Source organism: Hyperoodon ampullatus, assembly GCF_949752795.1.
Source record: "Hyperoodon ampullatus genome assembly, chromosome: 3".
NCBI classification, from domain to species: Eukaryota; Metazoa; Chordata; class Mammalia; order Artiodactyla; family Ziphiidae; genus Hyperoodon; species Hyperoodon ampullatus.
In genome coordinates, this window is record NC_136916.1 from 37,297,069 (window position 1) to 37,316,427 (window position 19,359).

General features: G+C 55.2%; 1 protein-coding gene across 4 annotated transcripts; it reads left to right on the forward strand.

Moving 5' to 3' along the window:
• Positions 1-1,078: 1,078 nt before the first annotated feature.
• FES (FES proto-oncogene, tyrosine kinase) lies at positions 1,079-11,090 on the forward strand (the record flags this gene model as incomplete). 4 transcript variants are annotated; one of them, XM_079699767.1, is made up of 18 exons in its annotated part: positions 1,079-1,291; positions 1,483-1,656; positions 3,043-3,139; positions 3,270-3,453; positions 5,403-5,540; positions 5,613-5,732; positions 5,868-5,990; positions 6,124-6,307; positions 6,430-6,513; positions 7,031-7,240; positions 7,571-7,693; positions 8,048-8,101; positions 8,911-9,029; positions 9,326-9,420; positions 9,536-9,659; positions 9,906-10,063; positions 10,179-10,301; positions 10,731-11,090. In XM_079699767.1, 18 exons carry the CDS (start codon positions 1,079-1,081, stop codon positions 10,871-10,873), a joined length of 2,466 nt encoding a protein of 821 aa, XP_079555893.1. In that variant the 3' UTR covers positions 10,874-11,090. The 4 variants fall into 4 exon arrangements, with proteins under 4 accessions (XP_079555893.1, XP_079555895.1, XP_079555894.1 ...); XM_079699769.1 differs by lacking the exon at positions 7,031-7,240; XM_079699768.1 differs by lacking the exon at positions 1,483-1,656.
• Positions 11,091-19,359: the final 8,269 nt, after the last annotated feature.

Consider the following 19,359-nt stretch of genomic DNA (forward strand, 5'->3'; position numbering starts at 1 on the left):
TCCTCGGGATATTTACTTGGAAATTTTATTCAAATGGAGGCTGGCGCCTGAGCTCTCCTTGGGGAATCCAGTGGGGTGGGGAAGGCCTGGCCTAGGCTTCCCCCTTCCTCTTCTGGGGCCACCCTGGCCTGCTGCTCGGACTGCCCGCCCGCCCCCAAGCCCTGGACCCCCAGACTCCCCGGCCCAACGCAATCCTGCAGCCCGGCCCTGTGCCAGGCGCCCACCGCCGCCCCCTTGGGCCGTTCCCCGTGTTCCCGGGCGCTGTCCGGGCCCTGGGGAGTGCCGGGCGCAGGCTGCTCTCTTCTGGGCCATTCTTTCCCAGCCCCCTCCTCCCTTCCGTTTCCGTGGCCGTGTAGCCGGCTGAGGCAGCGGCCTGCACTGGGCAGGGGGGCGGGCAGGCGTCGGGGGCTCCTGCCCGCCCCTTCCCCTCAGCCGGCCCGCCCCGGGGCCGGGGCCGGGGCCGGGGCCAACTGAAACCGCAGGAGGAGGAAACGCGGAATCAGGAACTGGCCCCGGCTGGTGCGGGCCTGAGTCTGAGTCGGTCCTCGGCAGCCCCAGGATCAGCTGCCCACGCGGGTAACTCCTGCCCCGAGACCCAGGAGGCAGCAGCGGCGGGCACGGGGAGCGGGGTCAGCAGGCAGTGGGCAGGGGCCCGGCAGGCGATCAGGGAGTGGGACACGGGACCAGGTAGGGCAGGGGCTGCGGAAGGGCAGGGTCCCGGGCGGCGGCTGCCTGGGTCGCAGGCAGGGGCAGCCTTGTGTGCACCTTGCCCCTGCAGCGGGTGCTGGGTGGAAGGGCCCAGGGAGGGAGGCTCCGGGAGGTTTCTGTTCCAGGGCTGGGAAGGAGACCCCTGGCACCAGGCCTCGACCTGGGACACAGGAAGCAATGAGGGCTTTCCCAGGCCAGGCCGTGTTCTGTACCCATGGCTGCATTTCAGCGGGACAGGCCCCCACCTCCTGCCTGTCTGCGGCTCCTCCTGGCCCGGCAGCCCCTAGCTTCCCTGTCCTGCCCGCCCGTCTCCAGCTTCTGCCTTGCCCCCAGTGGTGGCCTCTCCTCTCTTGGTCCCCAGGACCACACTATGGGCTTCTCTTCGGAGCTGTGCAGTCCCCAGGGCCACGGGGCAGTGCAGCAGATGCAGGAGGCCGAGCTTCGGCTGCTGGAGGGCATGAGGAAGTGGATGGCCCAGCGGGTCAAGAGTGACAGAGAATATGCTGGGCTGCTGCACCACATGTCACTGCAGGATAGCGGGGGCCAGAGCCGGGGCATCAGCCCCCAGAGCCCCATCACTCAGGTGGGATTCTACAGGGCCCTAGGCCTCCTCACCACCCTTCCCACCCTCGACCAACAAAGTCCTGTGGGCGCCGGGTAGATCTGCCTGCCCCTTCCTTTCCCGGAGCCCACTGGGGAGGGTTGGAGGTTGGGCAGGCCCAGGCGTGGGAGCCACTGTCCCCCACTCCCTGCCTTGCCCGCCCCATGCTGTAGTCCTGGGCAGAGATCACCAGCCAGACGGAGGGCCTGAGCCGGTTGCTGAGGCAGCACGCAGAAGATCTGAACTCAGGGCCACTGAGCAAGCTGAGCCTGTTGATCCGGGAGCGGCAGCAGCTGCGCAAGACCTACAACGAGCAGTGGCAGCAGCTCCAGCAGGAGCTCACCAAGGTAGGTGGGTGGGTGGCACCCGGGCTTCACCTGGTCATTTCTGCCTACATTTTGAGCTGAAAAGGGCTGGTTTTGCAAGGAACCCCTGGACTCACTGAAGAAGTGTAAGTATCTGACCACAGGCCCACCCCCAGCACCTGCTCCAGCCCAGCTTCCTCCCCTCACCCCACCTCCCGGCCGTACCTTGGGCCGGGCTGCAGCAGGGCCTCTCCACGCCTTTTCTGTCACCCTACTGTGTGCCTGAGCAGAGTGCTGGGAGTACAAGGATGAGTGATCCAGCCATTGCCTGGGAGGAGCGCAGGACCTGTGACCTACCTCCTGCACCGCACCAGCTGGCCCTCGGGTCCGAGAGACAGTGAGAGGAATGAGGGCTACTCTGCCCGCCCTTGGCCCAGGCTGGCTTCTCCCAGGGACCCAGAGACTCCACAAGGCAGCAGTGTGGCCCCCTGACTCGGAGGTTAAGGACTGGGGCTGTGAAGTGGGTCTGCCTGCATTTGAATCCTGCCCAGCTCCTCTGACTAGAGGCTGTTTGATTGGAGCTATTCTTTAGCCTTCTTACTCAATGTGCTGGGCAGCCGCCTGCACCACACCCCTTCTACCAGAGCAAACCCAGCCTTGCTGCAGACCCACAGCGGCCCCTGGTGGCCAGCCTTCACCCGCTCCTCTCTTCCCAGACGATCATCTAATTCAGGGGTCAGCCTGCTTTTGCAGGCAGTTTTACTGGAACACAGCCTTGCCCATATGTTTTCATATTATCTGTGGCTACTAAAGAGCTACAGTGGCAGAGCCCAGCAAGTTCAACAGAGACTGCATGGCCTACAAGCCTACAGTGTTTACCACCTGGCCCTTGAGAAAAGGGCTGATCTAGTCTGTGCATTTAGCTCTGTTACAGATGGGGAAGCTGAGGTTCAGAGGAGAGGAGTGGAGTTTGCCCTAAGCACCCCAGTGCAGAAACAGGCAACTGGGATGAGAACTCCGGTCTTGACCACCAGGAACATAATTGTGGGACCCAGTGCAAAATGAAAACGCAGGGCCCCTTGTCGAAAAATTATTAAGAATTTCAAGATGGCATCAACAGAGTGTTAAACCAAGCACACACGCCTGCCACTGGACCTTAGTTGCCACCAGATACCACTCTAGACCAAGGAAGGACAGTTGTCGCCTGCCCAGTCCGGCTCTCTGCTGCCCCCGGGGGCCTGTCCTTAGCCTGACTCCTCTGACCTTAACCTTAGCAGCAATGGCTAAGTCCCAGAGGTCTCCAGGCCCTTCCTGAAGGATGAACTTGGATGTGCTGTCCGCCTGGACTGCAGAACCTGTCCAGGGCTTCACCTTGGGCAGGAATCCTCTGGGGACCTCTTGTCCCACACTGGTCTCTCCTCTCTCCAGACCCACAGCCAGGACATTGAGAAGCTGAAGAGCCAGTACCGAGCCCTGGCACGGGACAGCGCCCAGGCCCGACGCAAGTACCAGGAGGCCAGCAAAGGTCCGGGGCTTCCCTCACTGGCAGGATGGGAATCCCAAGCCAGCCCAGACCTGTCCACAGGTACCCGGGGAGGGGGGTGCTACCCAGGCCTCTGTGCTGTCACCCACACCTCCTTCCCCAAACCTGGCAGACAAAGACCGTGACAAAGCCAAGGACAAGTACGTGCGCAGCTTGTGGAAGCTCTTTGCTCACCACAACCGTTATGTGCTGGGCGTGCGGGCCGCGCAGCTACACCACCAGCACCACCACCGGCTCATGCTGCCCGGCCTGCTCCAGTCCCTGCAGGACCTGCACCAGGAGATGGCGTGCATCTTGTAAGCCCACACCCTCCGACCCCCGTTACAGCCCTGAAGCCCAGAGGCAGGGTCCAGAAAACGAAGTCCTGTAAAAGTGACAAGCGTGTAGTCACGTGAGAACATGCCCTGGGCCAGTCAGTTTACATCCAAATTACATTTTTCTGGGCCCATTATTGCAGGGTTTTATTATGTTTATTGAACACCATTCTAGGCTCTGCTGTGTGATACAGCAGAGAACGTAGACAAAAATATCTGTCCTCTAGGATCATTCGTTTGTGGAGAAAGAAAAGGAAATCAATAAGTAAAGTAGAAAGCATGTTAGAGGTGATAGGTGCTATGGAGAAAAATAAAACAAGAAAAGAGGATAGGGAGGCAGGGGGACAGGGCAGGAGGTTACTGTTTTATTTATTTATTTATTTATTTATTTATTTATTTATTTATTTATAAGGAATATGTTCTTTTTTTGCCATTTTTATTTATTTGTTTGGTTGCGCCAGGTCTTAGTTACGGCAGGCAGGCTCCTTAGTTGCAGCTCGCCGGCTCCTTAGTTGTGGCACACAAACTCTTAGTTGCAGCATGCATGCGAGATCTAGTTCCCTGACCAGGGATTGGACCCGAGGCCCCTGCATTGGGAGCGCGGAGTCTTAACCACTGTGCCACCAGGGAAGTCCCAGGTTTGCTGTTTTAAATGGAGTGGTCTGGGAAAGCCTCAGAAGTGCAGAAGTGAGCCAGGGGGATTTTGAAGAAGGGCCATTCCAGAAAGAGGAATCGCAGGTGCACAGGCCGCAAGGTGGGAGAGCGCCTGAAATCAAGGAATAGCAAGGAAGCCAGTGTAGCCTTTGCAGAGTGAGGGAAGGGCAGAGTCAGACACGGGGCTGGAGGAGTCCAGGGATGATAGAGGGTCCCTCAGGCCGTTGTGAGGACTTTGGCTCTGGGTGGACCAGAAGAGCGGCATGATCTGAGCTGTCTTAATCAGGTCAGTTCGACTGCTGTGTTGAGAACAGACTTCAGGGGGCAAGACAGGACAAGGGAGACCAGGCAGGAAGCTACTGCAGTGATCCAGACCACAGACCACGCCACTGGACCTGGGCAGTAGCAGTGGAGGGGAGAAGTGGTCAGGTCTTGGACGTACTTTGAAGGTGGAGCCGGTGAGAATTCCTCATGGACTGGAAGTAGGGTGTGGATAGAGCAGTCAAGGATGACTCCAAGGATTTGGCCTGGAGCCCCTGGGTGGTAGAGGTTACATGGAGAATGAGATGGGAGAAGCAGGTTCAGGAGATAAGAATAGGAGTTCATTTTTCTTTTTTAAAATATTTATTTATTGACTTTTGGCTATGTTGGGTCTTAAGTTGTGGCACGCGGGATCTTTCGTCGTGGTGTGCAGGCGTCTCTCTAGTTGCAGCGTGCGGGTTACAGAGCACATGGGCTCTATAGTTGTGGCACGTGGGATCTTAGTTCCCCAACCAGGGATCGAACCCGTGTCCCCTGAATTGGAAGGTGGATTCTTAACCACTGCGCCACCAGGGAAGTCCCAGCAGTTCATTTTTCAACTGGTGGAGTTTGGGTGTCTGAGAGATGTCCAACAGGACATTTAGAGTAGGTGGATAGTTACATGAGACTGGAGCTCAGGGAGCTATAAATGCGGGGTCAGCAGCACATCGATGGCTTACGTGTGTATCAGAGCCCCGGAGCCCCAGCTGTGGGGCTATGCCCAGGGCAGGCACATTTGTAGCTCACATTTACCGAGCACTTCCTCAAACCACACACTCTGCACATAGGCTCTCATTGGGGCCTTATTACAAACTCCCAGGAGACACTAAGTACCTTGCCTGTGGTCATTTGACTGGTAAATGATGGGTGGCGGGGATCAACCCCAGGGTGGGTCCAAATCCAGTGCCACGGGCCCCAAGCTTCCTAGCCTTTTCCAGCCTGAGGCCCCCCTGACCCGGGGTCCCGTCTGGGGGCAGGAAGGAGATCCTACAGGAATACCTGGAGATTAGCAGCCTGGTGCAGGACGAGGTGGTGGCCATTCACCAGGAGATGGCTGCAGCGGTTGCCCACATCCAGCCTGAGGCCGAGTACCAAGGCTTCCTGCAACAGTATGGGTAAGCCCCTCCTTGCAGCAGCTGGGTGCCAGGGCTGCTGGCCCGTGCACTGATGGGCAGTGTCCCCCGCAGGTCCACACCTGACGTCCCACCCTGTGTCACCTTTGATGAGTCGCTGCTTGAGGAGGCTGAACTGCTGGAGCCTGGGGAGCTGCAGCTGAACGAGCTGACTGTGGAAAGCGTGCAGCACACGTGTGTGGTGGTTCGGCTGGGGGTTGGGGGTAGACGCCGCCCACACAGAGCTGTGGCCAGCCCTCAGGCTTGCTTGGCCCCGCAGGGATGCATCTGAGGGGCTTGGCTCTAACACTGCCCTTCCTCTGGGAACAGGCTGACCTCAGTGACAGAAGAACTGGCCGTGGCCACTGAGACAGTGCTCAGCCGGCAGGAGGTGGTCACTCAGCTGCAGCACGAGCTCTGGACTGAGGAGCAGACCACCCACCCCCGGGAGCGGTGAGTGGGGCCCGCCTACAGCAGCCTCCTGGCCCTCCCTTCCCTCCGTCCGGCCTGCCTGACGCACTGCTGGCCACCAGCTACAGGCTGAGCTCCTCTCTCCCCCCACCCAACCACCCGCCCCTGCCCACAGGGTGCAGCTGCTGGGCAAGAAGCAGGTGCTGCAGGAGGCACTGCAGGGGCTGCAGGTAGCGCTGTGCAGCCAGGCCAAGCTGCAGGCCCAGCAGGAGCTGCTGCAGGCCAAGCTGGAGCAGCTGGGCCCCGGTGAGCCCCTGCCCGTGCTGCTGCAGGACGACCGCCACTCCACCTCGTCCTCGGTGAGCCGCCCTCCCGCAGCCTGCACCACCAGCCCTGCCCGCCCACCGGGGGCCGCGCTCCTCATTTTCGCCCTCCCCCTCCCCAAGCCTGGCCACCCGCTGACGTCTGTCCCTGGCCTCAGGAGCAGGAGCGAGAAGGGGGAAGGACACCCACCCTGGAGATCCTTAAGAGCCACATCTCAGGAATCTTCCGCCCCAAGTTCTCGGTGAGTGGAGCCCAGCCTGGACCCGCACCTCTGCCCTTCTCTAAAGGGTGGACCAGGCCAGCGGTCTCAGGGACGTCTCCCTAAGCCCCTCCTACCACGTGCTTTGGGTTTAGTCACGGGGTTGCCCTAGAGAGGAGGCTCTTCCAAGGCCACTTTTACTGGGGAGCCCCTCTCTTCCCTGGGATTCCGTGCCACCCCCGTACCCTCTTCCTCTCCACCACCCACGTGTGTGAAAGGGACCTGCAGCCTCGTTACCCCACGGCTCTCTCTGCTCCAGGAGTGGTTGGGGGCTGTGGCCTGGAGGAAAAGGCAAAAGCTTTGTTTGGGATCACCCAGCCTGGGTGAGTTTATTGCTGGCTCCAAGGGTTGCAGATGGCTCTTTGTGGCATTCGTGTGCTTTGTGAGGACGAGGAGTATATGAGAGAGAGGCGGACACCGCCCAGCTGGCCGGCCTGGTGGCCTCCGCTGATGGGCTGGCTGAGTGACCCCTCCTTGCTCCTCCTCTGTCCCTGTCTAGCTCCCCCCACCGCTGCAGCTCGTTCCAGAGGTGCAGAAGCCCCTGCATGAGCAGCTGTGGTACCACGGAGCCATCCCGCGGGCAGAGGTGGCTGAGCTGCTGACACACTCTGGGGACTTCGTGGTCCGGGAGAGCCAGGGCAAGCAGGAGTACGTGCTGTCTGTGCTGTGGGACGGCCAGCCCCGACACTTCATCATCCAGTATGCTGACGTGAGTGGGGCCTGAAACCCAGCCTTTCCCTTCCCTTCCCCTCCCTCCCCTCCCTTCCCCTTCACCAGGGAGCATAGAAAGGAGCTGCTATGTCTTAGATGTCTCCCTGGCAGAGCTGAAAGGGGCCCCAGAGACCACCCAGTCCCTGCACCCAAACAGGTGTGCGTCCTCCCATAGGACGGGGGAGCAGACTTGTCGTGCAGCATCAGGTCTGTGCCTCTCATCCCAGGCAGGCCCTTTCTCCCTGCCGTTCTTTCTTCCTCTCCTCTCCCAGGGCTCAGGCCCCCTCAGCAATGGAGGCTGTTGACCCCAGTTCCCCCTATCCCACAGAACCTGTACCGACTGGAAGGAGATGGCTTTCCCAGCATCCCCTTGCTCGTAGACCACCTGTTGCGCTCCCAGCAGCCCCTCACCAAGAAAAGCGGTATCATCCTGAACAGGGCTGTGCCCAAGGTGAGTCTGTGGCAGGATTGGGGCCCACACAGAATCAGAGCAGGAAGGGCTTTCCAGGTCCTATACACTCCCCAGGGGGCCGGCCTCCCTCTAGGTTTGGAATGTCAAGGTCAATCCCATTCCCTGGGCCACACACCCCTGGCTGGTGCTCACCCATTTAGTGCCCCTGCCTGGTCCCTGAGTCATCTAAGTGTGATCTTGTGTCCAACCCCCATTTTGCAGACCAACGATCCAAGGTGCCAAGAAATGAAAGACACAGCATTGGGAGGGGGTATTCAGTCCTTGATAGGGCCCAGCACTCCCTCCCTTCACTGACTTCTGACCCCACCCCACCCCCACTCCTCCCTTCCCCAGGACAAGTGGGCACTAAGCCACGAGGACCTGGTGTTGGGTGAGCAGATTGGGCGGGTGAGTTGAGTGCGTTCTGCCAGGCTCCTGGCCGCCTGCTTTTCCCCTCCCCCAGTATCACTTCCTTCCAACCCAAAGGCCGAGTGACACCAGGGCCCCACCCGCAGAGGGCTCTCAGCCTCCCTGCCTCAGTCTGAGTTCCAACCTGGACCCCTGACTCCCTGCCCAGCCACCGCCATACGCTGTCCTGCAGGAAACCGGGGGGGAAAGCACCTGCTCTGGAAGCTCCCCAGAGACGGCTCTGCCACCAGCACCCACCCCATGGCACTCACACACACACACTTCCCGCCCCACCCCTGCCTCCTCAGGGAAGAGAGACACGCTCCGTTCACATGAGCTATAAAATACCTGCTTAGGGGGCTTCCCTGGAGGTCCAGTGGTTAAGACTGTGCTTCCAACGCGACGGTGAGGTGGGGCGCAGGTTCGATCCCTGGTCAGGGAACTAGGATCCCACATGCTGCGTAGTGTGGCCTAAAAATAAAAATTAAAAAAAAGAAAAAAAGAAAAATAAAATAAAATACCTACTCAGGAAAGAAGTCACTTTCCTAAAAACCATAATGCTTTACCAACCCAAGCAAAAGTGATTGTTGGACTTCCGTGTCACTTCTCAGTGAACATGGTAAGTCAGAGGTGACTCTCCCTGCCTGTCCCATGTGTATACTTCGTCCCCCGACCAGGGAGCCGGGATGAGCAGGTCTGAGCATGGGGGCACTGAGGCAAGGGCCGGTGGGGACAAGGTGGGCTCTGCCCCGAGTGCAGGAGAGGACCACAGTCCAGGGAAGACAGATAGGAGCCCCAGACCGTTTCAGGGGAACTTTGGCGAAGTATTCAGCGGACGCCTGAGAGCGGACAACACCCTGGTGGCCGTGAAATCTTGCCGCGAGACGCTCCCACCCGACCTCAAGGCCAAGTTTCTGCAGGAAGCGAGGTGGGTGATGAAATACCCACCCCTGGAGGTTCCACATAGGAAGGGCTCCTCTGCGTGCACGGCAGGGTGCTTGACTTCGGAAGTGCTTGACTTCATTTCATCCTCACAACCCCACCCCCCCCGTAGTGTGGAGGAGTCGAGGCTCTGGGACCCACCCAAAGTCACACTCCAGGTCTGCTGCCCTGCTCTCACCCTGCCTCAGGCTCCCTGGGCTCCTGGGGCCGACGAGGTGAATGTGTAAGGCCCCCCACCCAACGGAGGTGGGAGCCTGAGCAGCCCTGCGCCCCCGCCCCCAGGATCCTGAAGCAGTACAGCCATCCCAACATCGTGCGTCTCATCGGCGTCTGCACCCAGAAGCAGCCCATCTACATCGTCATGGAGCTCGTGCAGGGTGAGCAGAGCGAGCTGACCTCCAGGGCTGGGGTGCGCCGCTGGGCTAGGTCTCCCCACCGCCTCCGACCCCCAGAAGGCTCATTGAGCTCCCCGTCCCCACCGCCCACTCCCAGGGGGCGACTTCCTGACCTTCCTCCGGACAGAGGGAGCCCGCCTGAGGGTGAAGACTCTGCTGCAGATGGTAGGGGATGCGGCTGCGGGCATGGAGTATCTGGAGAGCAAGTGCTGCATCCACCGGTGAGGGGGTGGGCGCGGCAGACAGTCCCGACACCCGCCCCCCCGCCCCCGCACCAGACGCAGGCGCTGCTGCCCCTCACCAGCAGGCACTAGCTCCGGGGGTGGAGTTTGCCTCTCTGACGGACCAGGCATCCCAGGAGCAGGGGCAGCTTCGGCTTGTGGCTGTGTCTAGGGAGCCCGGGCCGGGCAGGTGGCAGGTGCTGCGTGGATATTGGCTAAATGAGCCCCTGTCCTGCTTTCGCCCAGGGACCTGGCTGCTCGGAACTGCCTAGTGACAGAGAAGAATGTCCTGAAGATCAGTGACTTTGGGATGTCCCGGGAGGAAGCCGATGGGATCTACGCAGCCTCGGGGGGTCTCAGACAAGTTCCCGTGAAGTGGACCGCACCCGAGGCCCTGAACTACGGTACCTGGGCCTGATCCGCTCTGGCTGCAGGGCCCGAGACTGGGCATGGGTCCCACCACCTGCCCTTCTCTGGCCAATGGGTGTGGCCCACTCACGCCGCCTCACCTCCTCGTAGGCCGATACTCCTCCGAGAGCGACGTGTGGAGCTTTGGCATCTTGCTCTGGGAGACCTTCAGCCTGGGGGCCTCCCCCTACCCCAACCTCAGCAATCAGCAGACTCGGGAGTTTGTGGAAAAGGGTAAGGGAACCCTGCGGTGTGACAGTGGCCTCAGAGCCAAGCCCTCTTCCCAGCGCTCCAGCTGGACTCCTCCAGGCCTCCTAACGCCCTATCCTTCCCACTGAGGCAGAGTAAGAATAATCCTAGAGCTACCGTCCAGTGAAACCCTGTTGTGTGCCAGGCCATCTGTTTATTTCATTTACTCTTCATAACGTGTGAGGTTGGGATTAATAGGTCCCTTTTACAGAAGGAAACACTGAGGTTTGCAGGGATCACACAACTAGCACATGGTGGCTTGAGATTAGAATCTCTGTGCTTTTGGTGAAGAAAAGGGGCTCCTTAAGAACACTGTACCTTAAGCAGCTCCCATTGCTCATGGCATGTCCCAGGGGCTGCCAGGGCCCCTCAGACCCCCTCCTCATGCCTGGTGTGCTGTGCCTGTCCTCACAGGGGGCCGCCTGCCTTGCCCCGAACTGTGCCCCGACGCTGTGTTCAGACTCATGGAGCAGTGCTGGGCCTCTGAGCCCGGGCAGCGACCCAGCTTCAGCACCATCTACCAGGAGCTGCAGAGCATCCGAAAGCGGCATCGGTGAGACTGGGGCCCCACTTCTCAAGCCAGTGACCTCTGCAGGCAAGATTATACCTCCTCACCAGCTCCAGGTCACGCCGCTGGACAGCTCTTCATCATCCTGGACTCCAGCCAGCGGTATCTATGCTGCCGGCAGGGATGCAGCTCCATGTCTGCTGTACATCTCTGTTCCTGCCAGGGATTCCTCTTCCAGGCAGAAATAATAAAAACCATTGTGCCCATCAAGTGCTCTTGGCATGCGCGCTCCTCTGGAGGGCAGGTCTTAGAAGGAAAAGAGGCCCTGTACCGTGGCCGTGGGGAAGGAGGAGGACGGACAGTGTTCACAGGGCAGAACTGACATGGTTTGGTAGCTGTTGGATGTGCGACTTGGGGAAGAGGAGGAGAGATCAGGATGATATACAGGCTTCTTGACCAGATGGTGGTGTTATTTCTGAATTAGGATCCCAGGCAGAGGAGCCGAGCTGCAGGAAGTATGGTGAGTTTGGAGATGTTGCATTTCAGGGGCCTGTGGCGATGTAAGTGTGACATATAAGTCTGGAGGCTCAGATGGAAGTAAAGGCTGGCAACTGAGGTTTGCAAGTCATTAGCTTATAAATGTCAGAGACACTATGTCTGTGTACCACAGTCACATGAGAAACAGGAAGAGGAGAGTGTCAGGGGAAGTTAGAGTTCTACTCCAAGGGGACTGGAGTAGCTGAAGAGAAAGAAAACTATTCCCATCTCTCAAGACAAGTTTACTGAGCAATGGGTAGCAGAGCAGGGAGCCCTCACCTCCTACCTTAAATTCCCCCGAAACCTACAAAGTTATCTGAAAATTTTCTAGCAGCAATGGTGAAGGTCAAGAAGACAAAGAGGGACTTCCCTGGCTGTCCAGTGGTTAAGGCTCCACGCTTCCACTGCAGGGAGTGCGGGTTCGATCCCTGGTCAGGGAACTAAGGTCCTGTATGCCACATGGTGCAGCCAAAAAAAAAAAAGAAGAAGAAGACAAAGAAGTATGAATAGACTGAAAAACAGAAACCTGGAAAGATTTATAGCACCAAAGAGCAAAGCAGTAAGAACTCTGAGGTAAAATGGCCATGAAGTAGTTGATATCTATTTTCAAAGAGATAAAAGACAATACTTGTTTCAATAAGAGGAAATCAAGTTAGAGTGTGACTAAGTAAAAATACTAACAATTCAAATTGTATCTCCATTTGAAGTGGTAAAAAGCGGAACTGAAGAACTTCTGCTTCTGGGTAGGATATGGTAGGTCCCCGCAGGTCCCCACGCCCATTGCAACAACTAGGAGGAAACATACGATGAAAATAATAATTTTTAAAGACAATGGCGAGGGGTGTTAAGAAAGAAAGAACATATGAATTAAAATTTCAAGGAGGAGAAAGCCCCTTCAAGGTGAACTGATGATGGGCAATTGTTTTCTTCCCTGAGACATTTGCTGAGATGGGACGTCTCTGATGATCAGAATTGTCCCAAACAGAAAGACTCTACTGGGGAAAAAAAGAAATGGAGTTTCTGGTGCTTACAGGGACAGTGCTATGGATTGGTACCTGGAGGAACCCAAAATGCAATGCCAGTTTTCCCCCATGGAACATTTGCTGAGTTCTGGAGCAGTATGGGCAACTAGGAAGGGGCTGGGCTGGAAAGGCAGGTGTTTAGAGGGAAGGGGCCTGAAACAAACAATAATTGGTCTCCCCCCTCAAGATATTGGCCAGACTTTGTTTGTTTCTTTTTTAAAAAATATTTATTTATTTGTTTATTTTGGCTGCATTGGGTCTTAGTCGCAGCACGCGGGCTCTTCGTCACGGAGCGCAGGCTTCTTTCTAGTTGTGGCACATAGGTCCTAGAGTGTTCAGGCTTAGTTGCCCCATGGCATATGGGATCTTAGTTCCCCCACCGGGGATCGAACCCGCGTCCCCTGCATTGGAAGGCAGATTCTTAACCACTGGACCACCAGGGAAGTCCCACTGGCCAAATTTTGAACCTGTCTGAGTTGGGAGGCTAAAGAGCTAACCTCAAAATCTCTTTAAAGCAGCACTTGAAAGGCTGGAAGAGACAGAGACTGGCCAGGCTTTCCTAAATCTCAGAGGATGGGGGCGATCCAGGGGAGGACGGAGTTTTATCAGAACTATAACTCTGCCCCAACTCAGCTCAATGCTTGATTACATCAAGGTAACTGGCTTCTCTGGGAACCCTCAGGGAGAAGTTGGGGAAGAGAATAACATCATATTTTACCTTTCTTTTATACCCAATATGTAACATACACTCAAATATTATAAAACATGCAAAAAGGGAGAAAAATGGGGCCAATACACAAGAGAAAAAATAAACTGTAGAAGCAGACCCACAAATGATAACTATGCTTGGGACTTCCCTGGTGGTCCAGTGGGTAAGACTCCACGCTCCCAATGCAGGGGGTCTGGGTTCAACCCTAGTTAGGGAACTAGATCCCACATGCATGCCGCAACTAAAAGTTCGCATGCTGCAACTAAGAACTCCGCATGCTGCAACTAAAGACCCCACATGCCGCAACTAAGACCCAGCACAGCCAAAATAAGTAAAATAAATAAATAAATAAATACTTAAAAAATAATAAATAGGGCTTCCCTGGTGGCGCAGTCGTTGAGAATCTGCCTGCCAATGCAGGGAACACGGGTTCGAGCCCTGGTCTGGGAAGATCCCACATACCGCGGAGCAACTGGGCCCGTGCACTGCAATTACTGAGCCTGTGCGTCTGGAGCCTGTGCTCCGCAGCGAGAGAGGCCACGATAGTGAGAGGCCCCGCGCACCGCGATGAAGAGGGGCCCCCACTTGCCGCAACTGGAGAAAGCCCTCGCACAGAAACAAAGACCCAACACAGCCATAAATAAATAAATTAATTAATTTAAAAAAAAAAAAAATAATAAAATTAAATTAAAATAACTATGCTTAATATGTTAAATGGAGAAAAAGGTGGACAAAATAGGTGCAAATATAGAGAATTTCAACAGGGTTGGAATCTATTTTAAAAGAATCAAAGGAGCAGGTAGAACTGAAAAATGCCATCTCTGAAATTACAAACTCTAAAAATTCATGGACCTAAAGGATAAAGTCACAATCATAGAGACTGTGATCAACACACAGTCTCAGGATTAGTTCCCTAACCAGAAGACAGAACTAGTGAACTTGAAGATAGATTGAGTCTAAACTAAAATAGAGAGAGAGAAAAAAAGAAATGGAAAGAACAGAGCCTAAGAAACATGTGTGACTCCAAAATATGAGTAATTGAAGTTCCAGAAGGGAAAAGGGATGTTTGGACCAGAATAAACTGGAGATGACCCAAATGCCTATATAAGAATAAGAAAGAACAAGCCATAAGTACATGTACCAACCCTGATGAATCTCAAAGACAGGTTGACAAAGAAACGCTATGTGAAAGAGTGCATACTTATGATTCCATTCATGAAGTTCAAGAACAGGCAAAACTAAGCTATAGAAAAATGAAAATAGTGGTTATGTCTGAGGGGTTCCAACAGTAAGCAGTATGAGCATGTAGGGGAACAGCTCCACTGTGGCATCCTTACAACCTTGCATGTCTCTACATTGGCCACGTAAGCAAGGCTTGAGTAGGGTGACTTGAGTCTTGACAGAATACACCACTATTATTCCTGGAGCAAGGGGACATAGTAGCCTAGAGAGGAGACTCCCTGTATTATGGGAGACCATTTTGCATCCATCTTTCTAGTTTCAGTTGAGTGCAGGGCTTTCCATTGGGCCCCCTCCTGTCGTAGAGTAAGGCCAGGTGCCATACAACTGCTTGGCCATAGTTTAGAGTTGGCTCCTTAGCCACAGAGTGACCTACCACCATGCCTCCTGTCACCTGTCCCTCCAGTTCAGTGTCATCCTGCGGCACTAGGGAGGGATGTGAGAAGCTGACAATATGCTGGTATTGCTTTTGCTTCAGTGTGAGTAATGAGCTGTCTGGATCCTCGTGACTTGTTTCCTTACCAGCTGAGTCTGTGGAAGTGTGACAGGCCCACCCAGTGGCTGCAGTAGTAGATGCTTGTGGCCCTGTTAGCCACCATGCTGCGCTTAGGGACTGCTTGACCACTTGACCACTTTAGCACTTAATGTGGGGCTAAGGTCACAACCCATTTTTTGGAGAAGAGACAGGGATCTTAATATGGGCTGTCAAGTCAAGTATGGGCTAGAACTCTGGTGGACTTAGCGTCCACTAAGTGTCCACTTACTGCTGAGTTGTTTGGTGACATCAGAGACAAGTGGTCTATGACAATTGTTCCTGATCCCCAATGAGCTCCATTGGTGTTTAGCGTTGGAAATCAAAGAGGGTCTTACAGAGTTAAAGAAAGCATATGCTGGTTATTGCTCACCCTCCTACTGTGACTACAGATAGAACACTATCTGGTGAGTAAGGGCAGTCTGCCACTCAGAAATGGGCTGAGATCCACTTTTACAATGAGTAAGAAAGGAGGGAAATTAGAGACAGACTTGGGCAAAAGTCCAATGAAACCATAGAAGCATGGCTTATCCAACTAGCAAAGGCGAGTGCTATGCAAATTCTGATGTAAGATGACAAGGAATGGAAGTCATTTGGGTGTTAACAACTGACCCCATGCTCCAAGCCACTTTGGCCACAACCGTTCTGGTCAGTGAAGTGGATATGGAGGAGGAAAATATACCGACAAATCAGGGCTTGTTGCAGTGGGTCTTTACAGCTATAATGAAACCGTGACCTGTCCAAGATAAATTCCTGTCCTCTGATAAGCACCCTTGGACAATAATGGGAGAGTCTATCACTTCCTTTTAGTCCCCTGTGACCTCAGTCTGGATTCATATGGAGATCATGCATGCCCAGATGATGAAACAGTCACCCAAAGTCAGATTGAACATTTGCTTGACACCAGCAGCCTATGGCTGAAACCAAATCTTCTCTTGCTCTTCGGGGATGTCTCTGGGAAACTCTTCAGCTACAGTGCAATCATTTCCCCAGAACGGAAACCTTGGCAAAGGTCAAGGTAATGCACTACAGGCCAAGGTAGGGGAAGAAACCAGCCATAAGGCCCTGTGACCTTGGCTACTATGCCAGGGGTCCCAAAAGAGGAAAGTGATAGTCTTTCCATGAAGAAAAATTGTCTCTTGTTATTGGGCTCTGGTAAGGCCATGGGGCTTAAGAGATTTGGGCTTTAACTGGGCTATTTTTGGCATTTCCTGGGGGCCAAGAAGAGGAGCACCAAGAGAGCCCCAAACTCCTGTAGAAGCATGGGGTTTGTTCTGTTTACTCTTTGACCCAACACTTTCAGCACTACCCCTGAACCCCTTCAGAGACAAACAGGACAAACTAGGTTAGGGGCCAAGGTCCCTCCATCCCCAGGGGAGACCAGAGGCCTTATGCAGTGTGCTGGGAACTAACAGCAACCGTGGTTACCAAACATTCTCAGCCCTCCTGAACATGGTGGCACAGGCCACTGGGATACTCGGATGTGCCCAGAGGCATGGCTGAAAACTCACTCTTACTAGATTTGGAAATAGCTCTCAAATTGGACAACAGATTGAGGTAGTTTGAGGGTGGGACCTTTTTTTTTTTGGCCGCACCGTGTGGCATGCGTGATCTTAGTTCCCCGACCAGGGATTGAACCCACGCCCCATGCAGTGGAAGTGCAGAGTCCTAACCACTGGACTGCCAGGGAAGTCCCCGGGTGAGACTTTTTAAGCTAATACACACCCAAGTGGTTGTAAATAACATTGTTGAATGTATTGTGGGAATAGATGTTTGAAGTGTGTTCAAGACTTCTTTTGATTGTAAGGGATGTTCCCGATGGAGAAGTGTCATGATTAGGATGGTGGTAATTAGGACAGGGACAACTGGTCACCTCTCCTGACCTAGCCAAGTGGTTACCAAGAAGCAGAGGGCTATGGATGGGGAAGTGGGGGGGACCACAGTCTTGATCAAGGAACTAGTGGATTTAGGGGTGCTCAAGGAAATGAGATCTTTTTTTTTAATAAAGGAAATGTAATATTTAAATTAATTTATTTTTGGCTGCCTTGGGTCTTCGTTGCTGCCCACAGGCTTTCTCTAGTTGTGGCGAGCAGGGCTACTCTTCGTTGTGGTGCACGGGCTTCTCATTGGGTGGCTTCTCTTGTTGCAGAGCACGGGCTCTAGGCGCGCAGGCTTCAGTAGTTGTGGCACTCGGGCTCAGTAGTTGTGACTCGCGGGCTCTAGAGCGCAGGCTCAGTAGTTGTGGCGCACGGGCTTAGTTGCTCCGCAGCATGTGGGATCCTCCCGGAGCAAGGCTCAAACCTGTGTTCCCTGCATTGGCAGGTGGATTCTTATCCACTGCGCCACCAGGGAAGCCCCACAAGGCCACTTCTCATCCGTCTTCCTAGTTTCAGTTAAGTGTAGTCCTAAGTCCTCCCCCCACTTAGAGTGTAGCTGCAGGTCATAAAATTGTCTGACTGCAGTTGAGTTGGCTTCTCAGCCACAGACAGACCTACCATCGTGCTGCCTGTCATCTGGTCCCTCTGGTTCAGTGCTGCCCTGTGACAAGGGAAAGCTGACACCATGCTGGTCTTGCTTTTACTGTCTGTGTGAGTAATAGCTGTCTGGATCCACTGGGGCTTGTCATCCTCTTACTGGCTGGGTCTCATGGAAGTGTGGTAGGCACACCTGGCAGCTGCACAGTGATTTGTGCAAAAGGATTTGTGGCCTTGTTAGCTACCAGGCTGCACTTAGGGAATGCTTGACCTCTTGATAGAGGGGAACTTTTTGGAGTGATGAGAAAGTGATATTTTGATCTGAGTGGTGATTATACTTGTATATCCATTTATATACATGAGCAGCACACTTAAGACTTGTGCCATATACGGTAAGTTGTATGTCAGTTAAAAAAAAAGAGAAAAGAACCACCAGAGAATCAATAAGAGCTCTTGAAAATAAGATTATGATTGCCAAAATGGAAAATTCAGTAGACAGGTTGGAAGATAAATTTCCCGGAACACAGGACAAAACACAGAGACACAGAGGATGACGAACCCAGCCTAGGTCTACCACCTTAGTAACAGGCATGCTAGTTGGCAAATAAACCTAGAAAAATGTTTCTGATGGTGATTAAAGAAATGGGAGTTAAAACGATGAGATGGGTCTGTAAACCTGGTTAATCAACCAAAAAGTTGCTTAAGCAATTTTCAACAGTTTGTAATTGGCGGTGGAAACTGGCACAACCCTTTTGGGGAGCAATAGAATGCCAAGTATCATCAGTCATATCAGTCCTTAACTTTGGCCCAGGTAACCTCACCGCTGAAAGTTTGTCCTAAGGTAATAGTTTAAAAAGAAGACATGTGGAATTCATGGAGATGTTCACTAGCGTGGTTTATTATGCTGCAAAATTATAAACAACCTAGATGTCCAGTAAAAGAACAAGCAAGAAAATTATAGGCCTTACAGGAGGCAAGCACGGAAAGGGAATGTGATTAACGCACGGTACCAACAGAAGGCAGCACCCCTTTGCCTGAGGAGCGTAACTGCATCTAATTAAGGATACCTACACCAGAACCGGGAGGGAGCTGGAAAATGTACTTCACCGTTCAGTTGGTGAAATGGAGGAGGAATGTTTCTACTACTGCTAATTAATGAGCTTACTCTAGGAAGACTCAGTAAAACCTCAAGTTGCGCGCCCCTCCTCGCGGACCCGCAGCTCTCCCAGGCCGGGTCCGGCCTGCGGCTGCGGCTGCGCACTGCGGACCCTCTGCCGGCGTCGGGGGCCACGGCGCAGACCGCACCGGAAGCGCCGGGCCTGCCTGCCGGAGCTGAGCTAGGGACGCCAGTGGCTCGACTCTCCCGGCTCGGCAGGGCGCACCGCAGGCGGAGGCGGGGCCGAGGCGAGGAGGCGGGGCTGGGGTGGCGCGGGGGCGCGGCGAGGCTGTCCCCGCCCCGCACGCCGCTCTGCCGGGCGGCCTCCAGCGTGAGGAACCGGCGCCGGCGGCCTGGCCTCTGTGGGAGCGACTGGTGGGCGGACGCCCGCCTTTGCCTGCGTCGCTCCCTCCGCGCGGGCCGCCACCACCGGGGATGTGAGGGGCGCAGCTCGGCCGGCGGGGCCCGGAGCGGCGTGGAAGCCGGCCGCAGACGGTAACGCGCTGGGCGGGCGCGGGCAGGGCTCCGGTTGCCCCGGCCGAGGCCGGGCTTGAGCGGCAGGAGCGCGTGCGGCGCTTTGGAGTCGGAGGCGGCCCGAGCTCCCGCACGGGGCACTTGCCATTGCGGTCCCGGGGCCCGGCAGAGCCGGGGAGGGTCGAGGGCCGGGAGAGGGCTGGGCCGGCGAGCGGGCGAGCAGCCGAAGACCCGGCGGCAGGTGCCGGCCCCCCTCTGAGATCCAACTCTCTCTCCCCAGCTCCACCTACTTTGGCCTGGACTCAGCCTCCCAGGGCTAAAAATATTGCCCAGAGGCTCCTGAGCGGAATAAGATCGCGTTAAATAGGGCACAACGCTGCAGAGGCGACAGA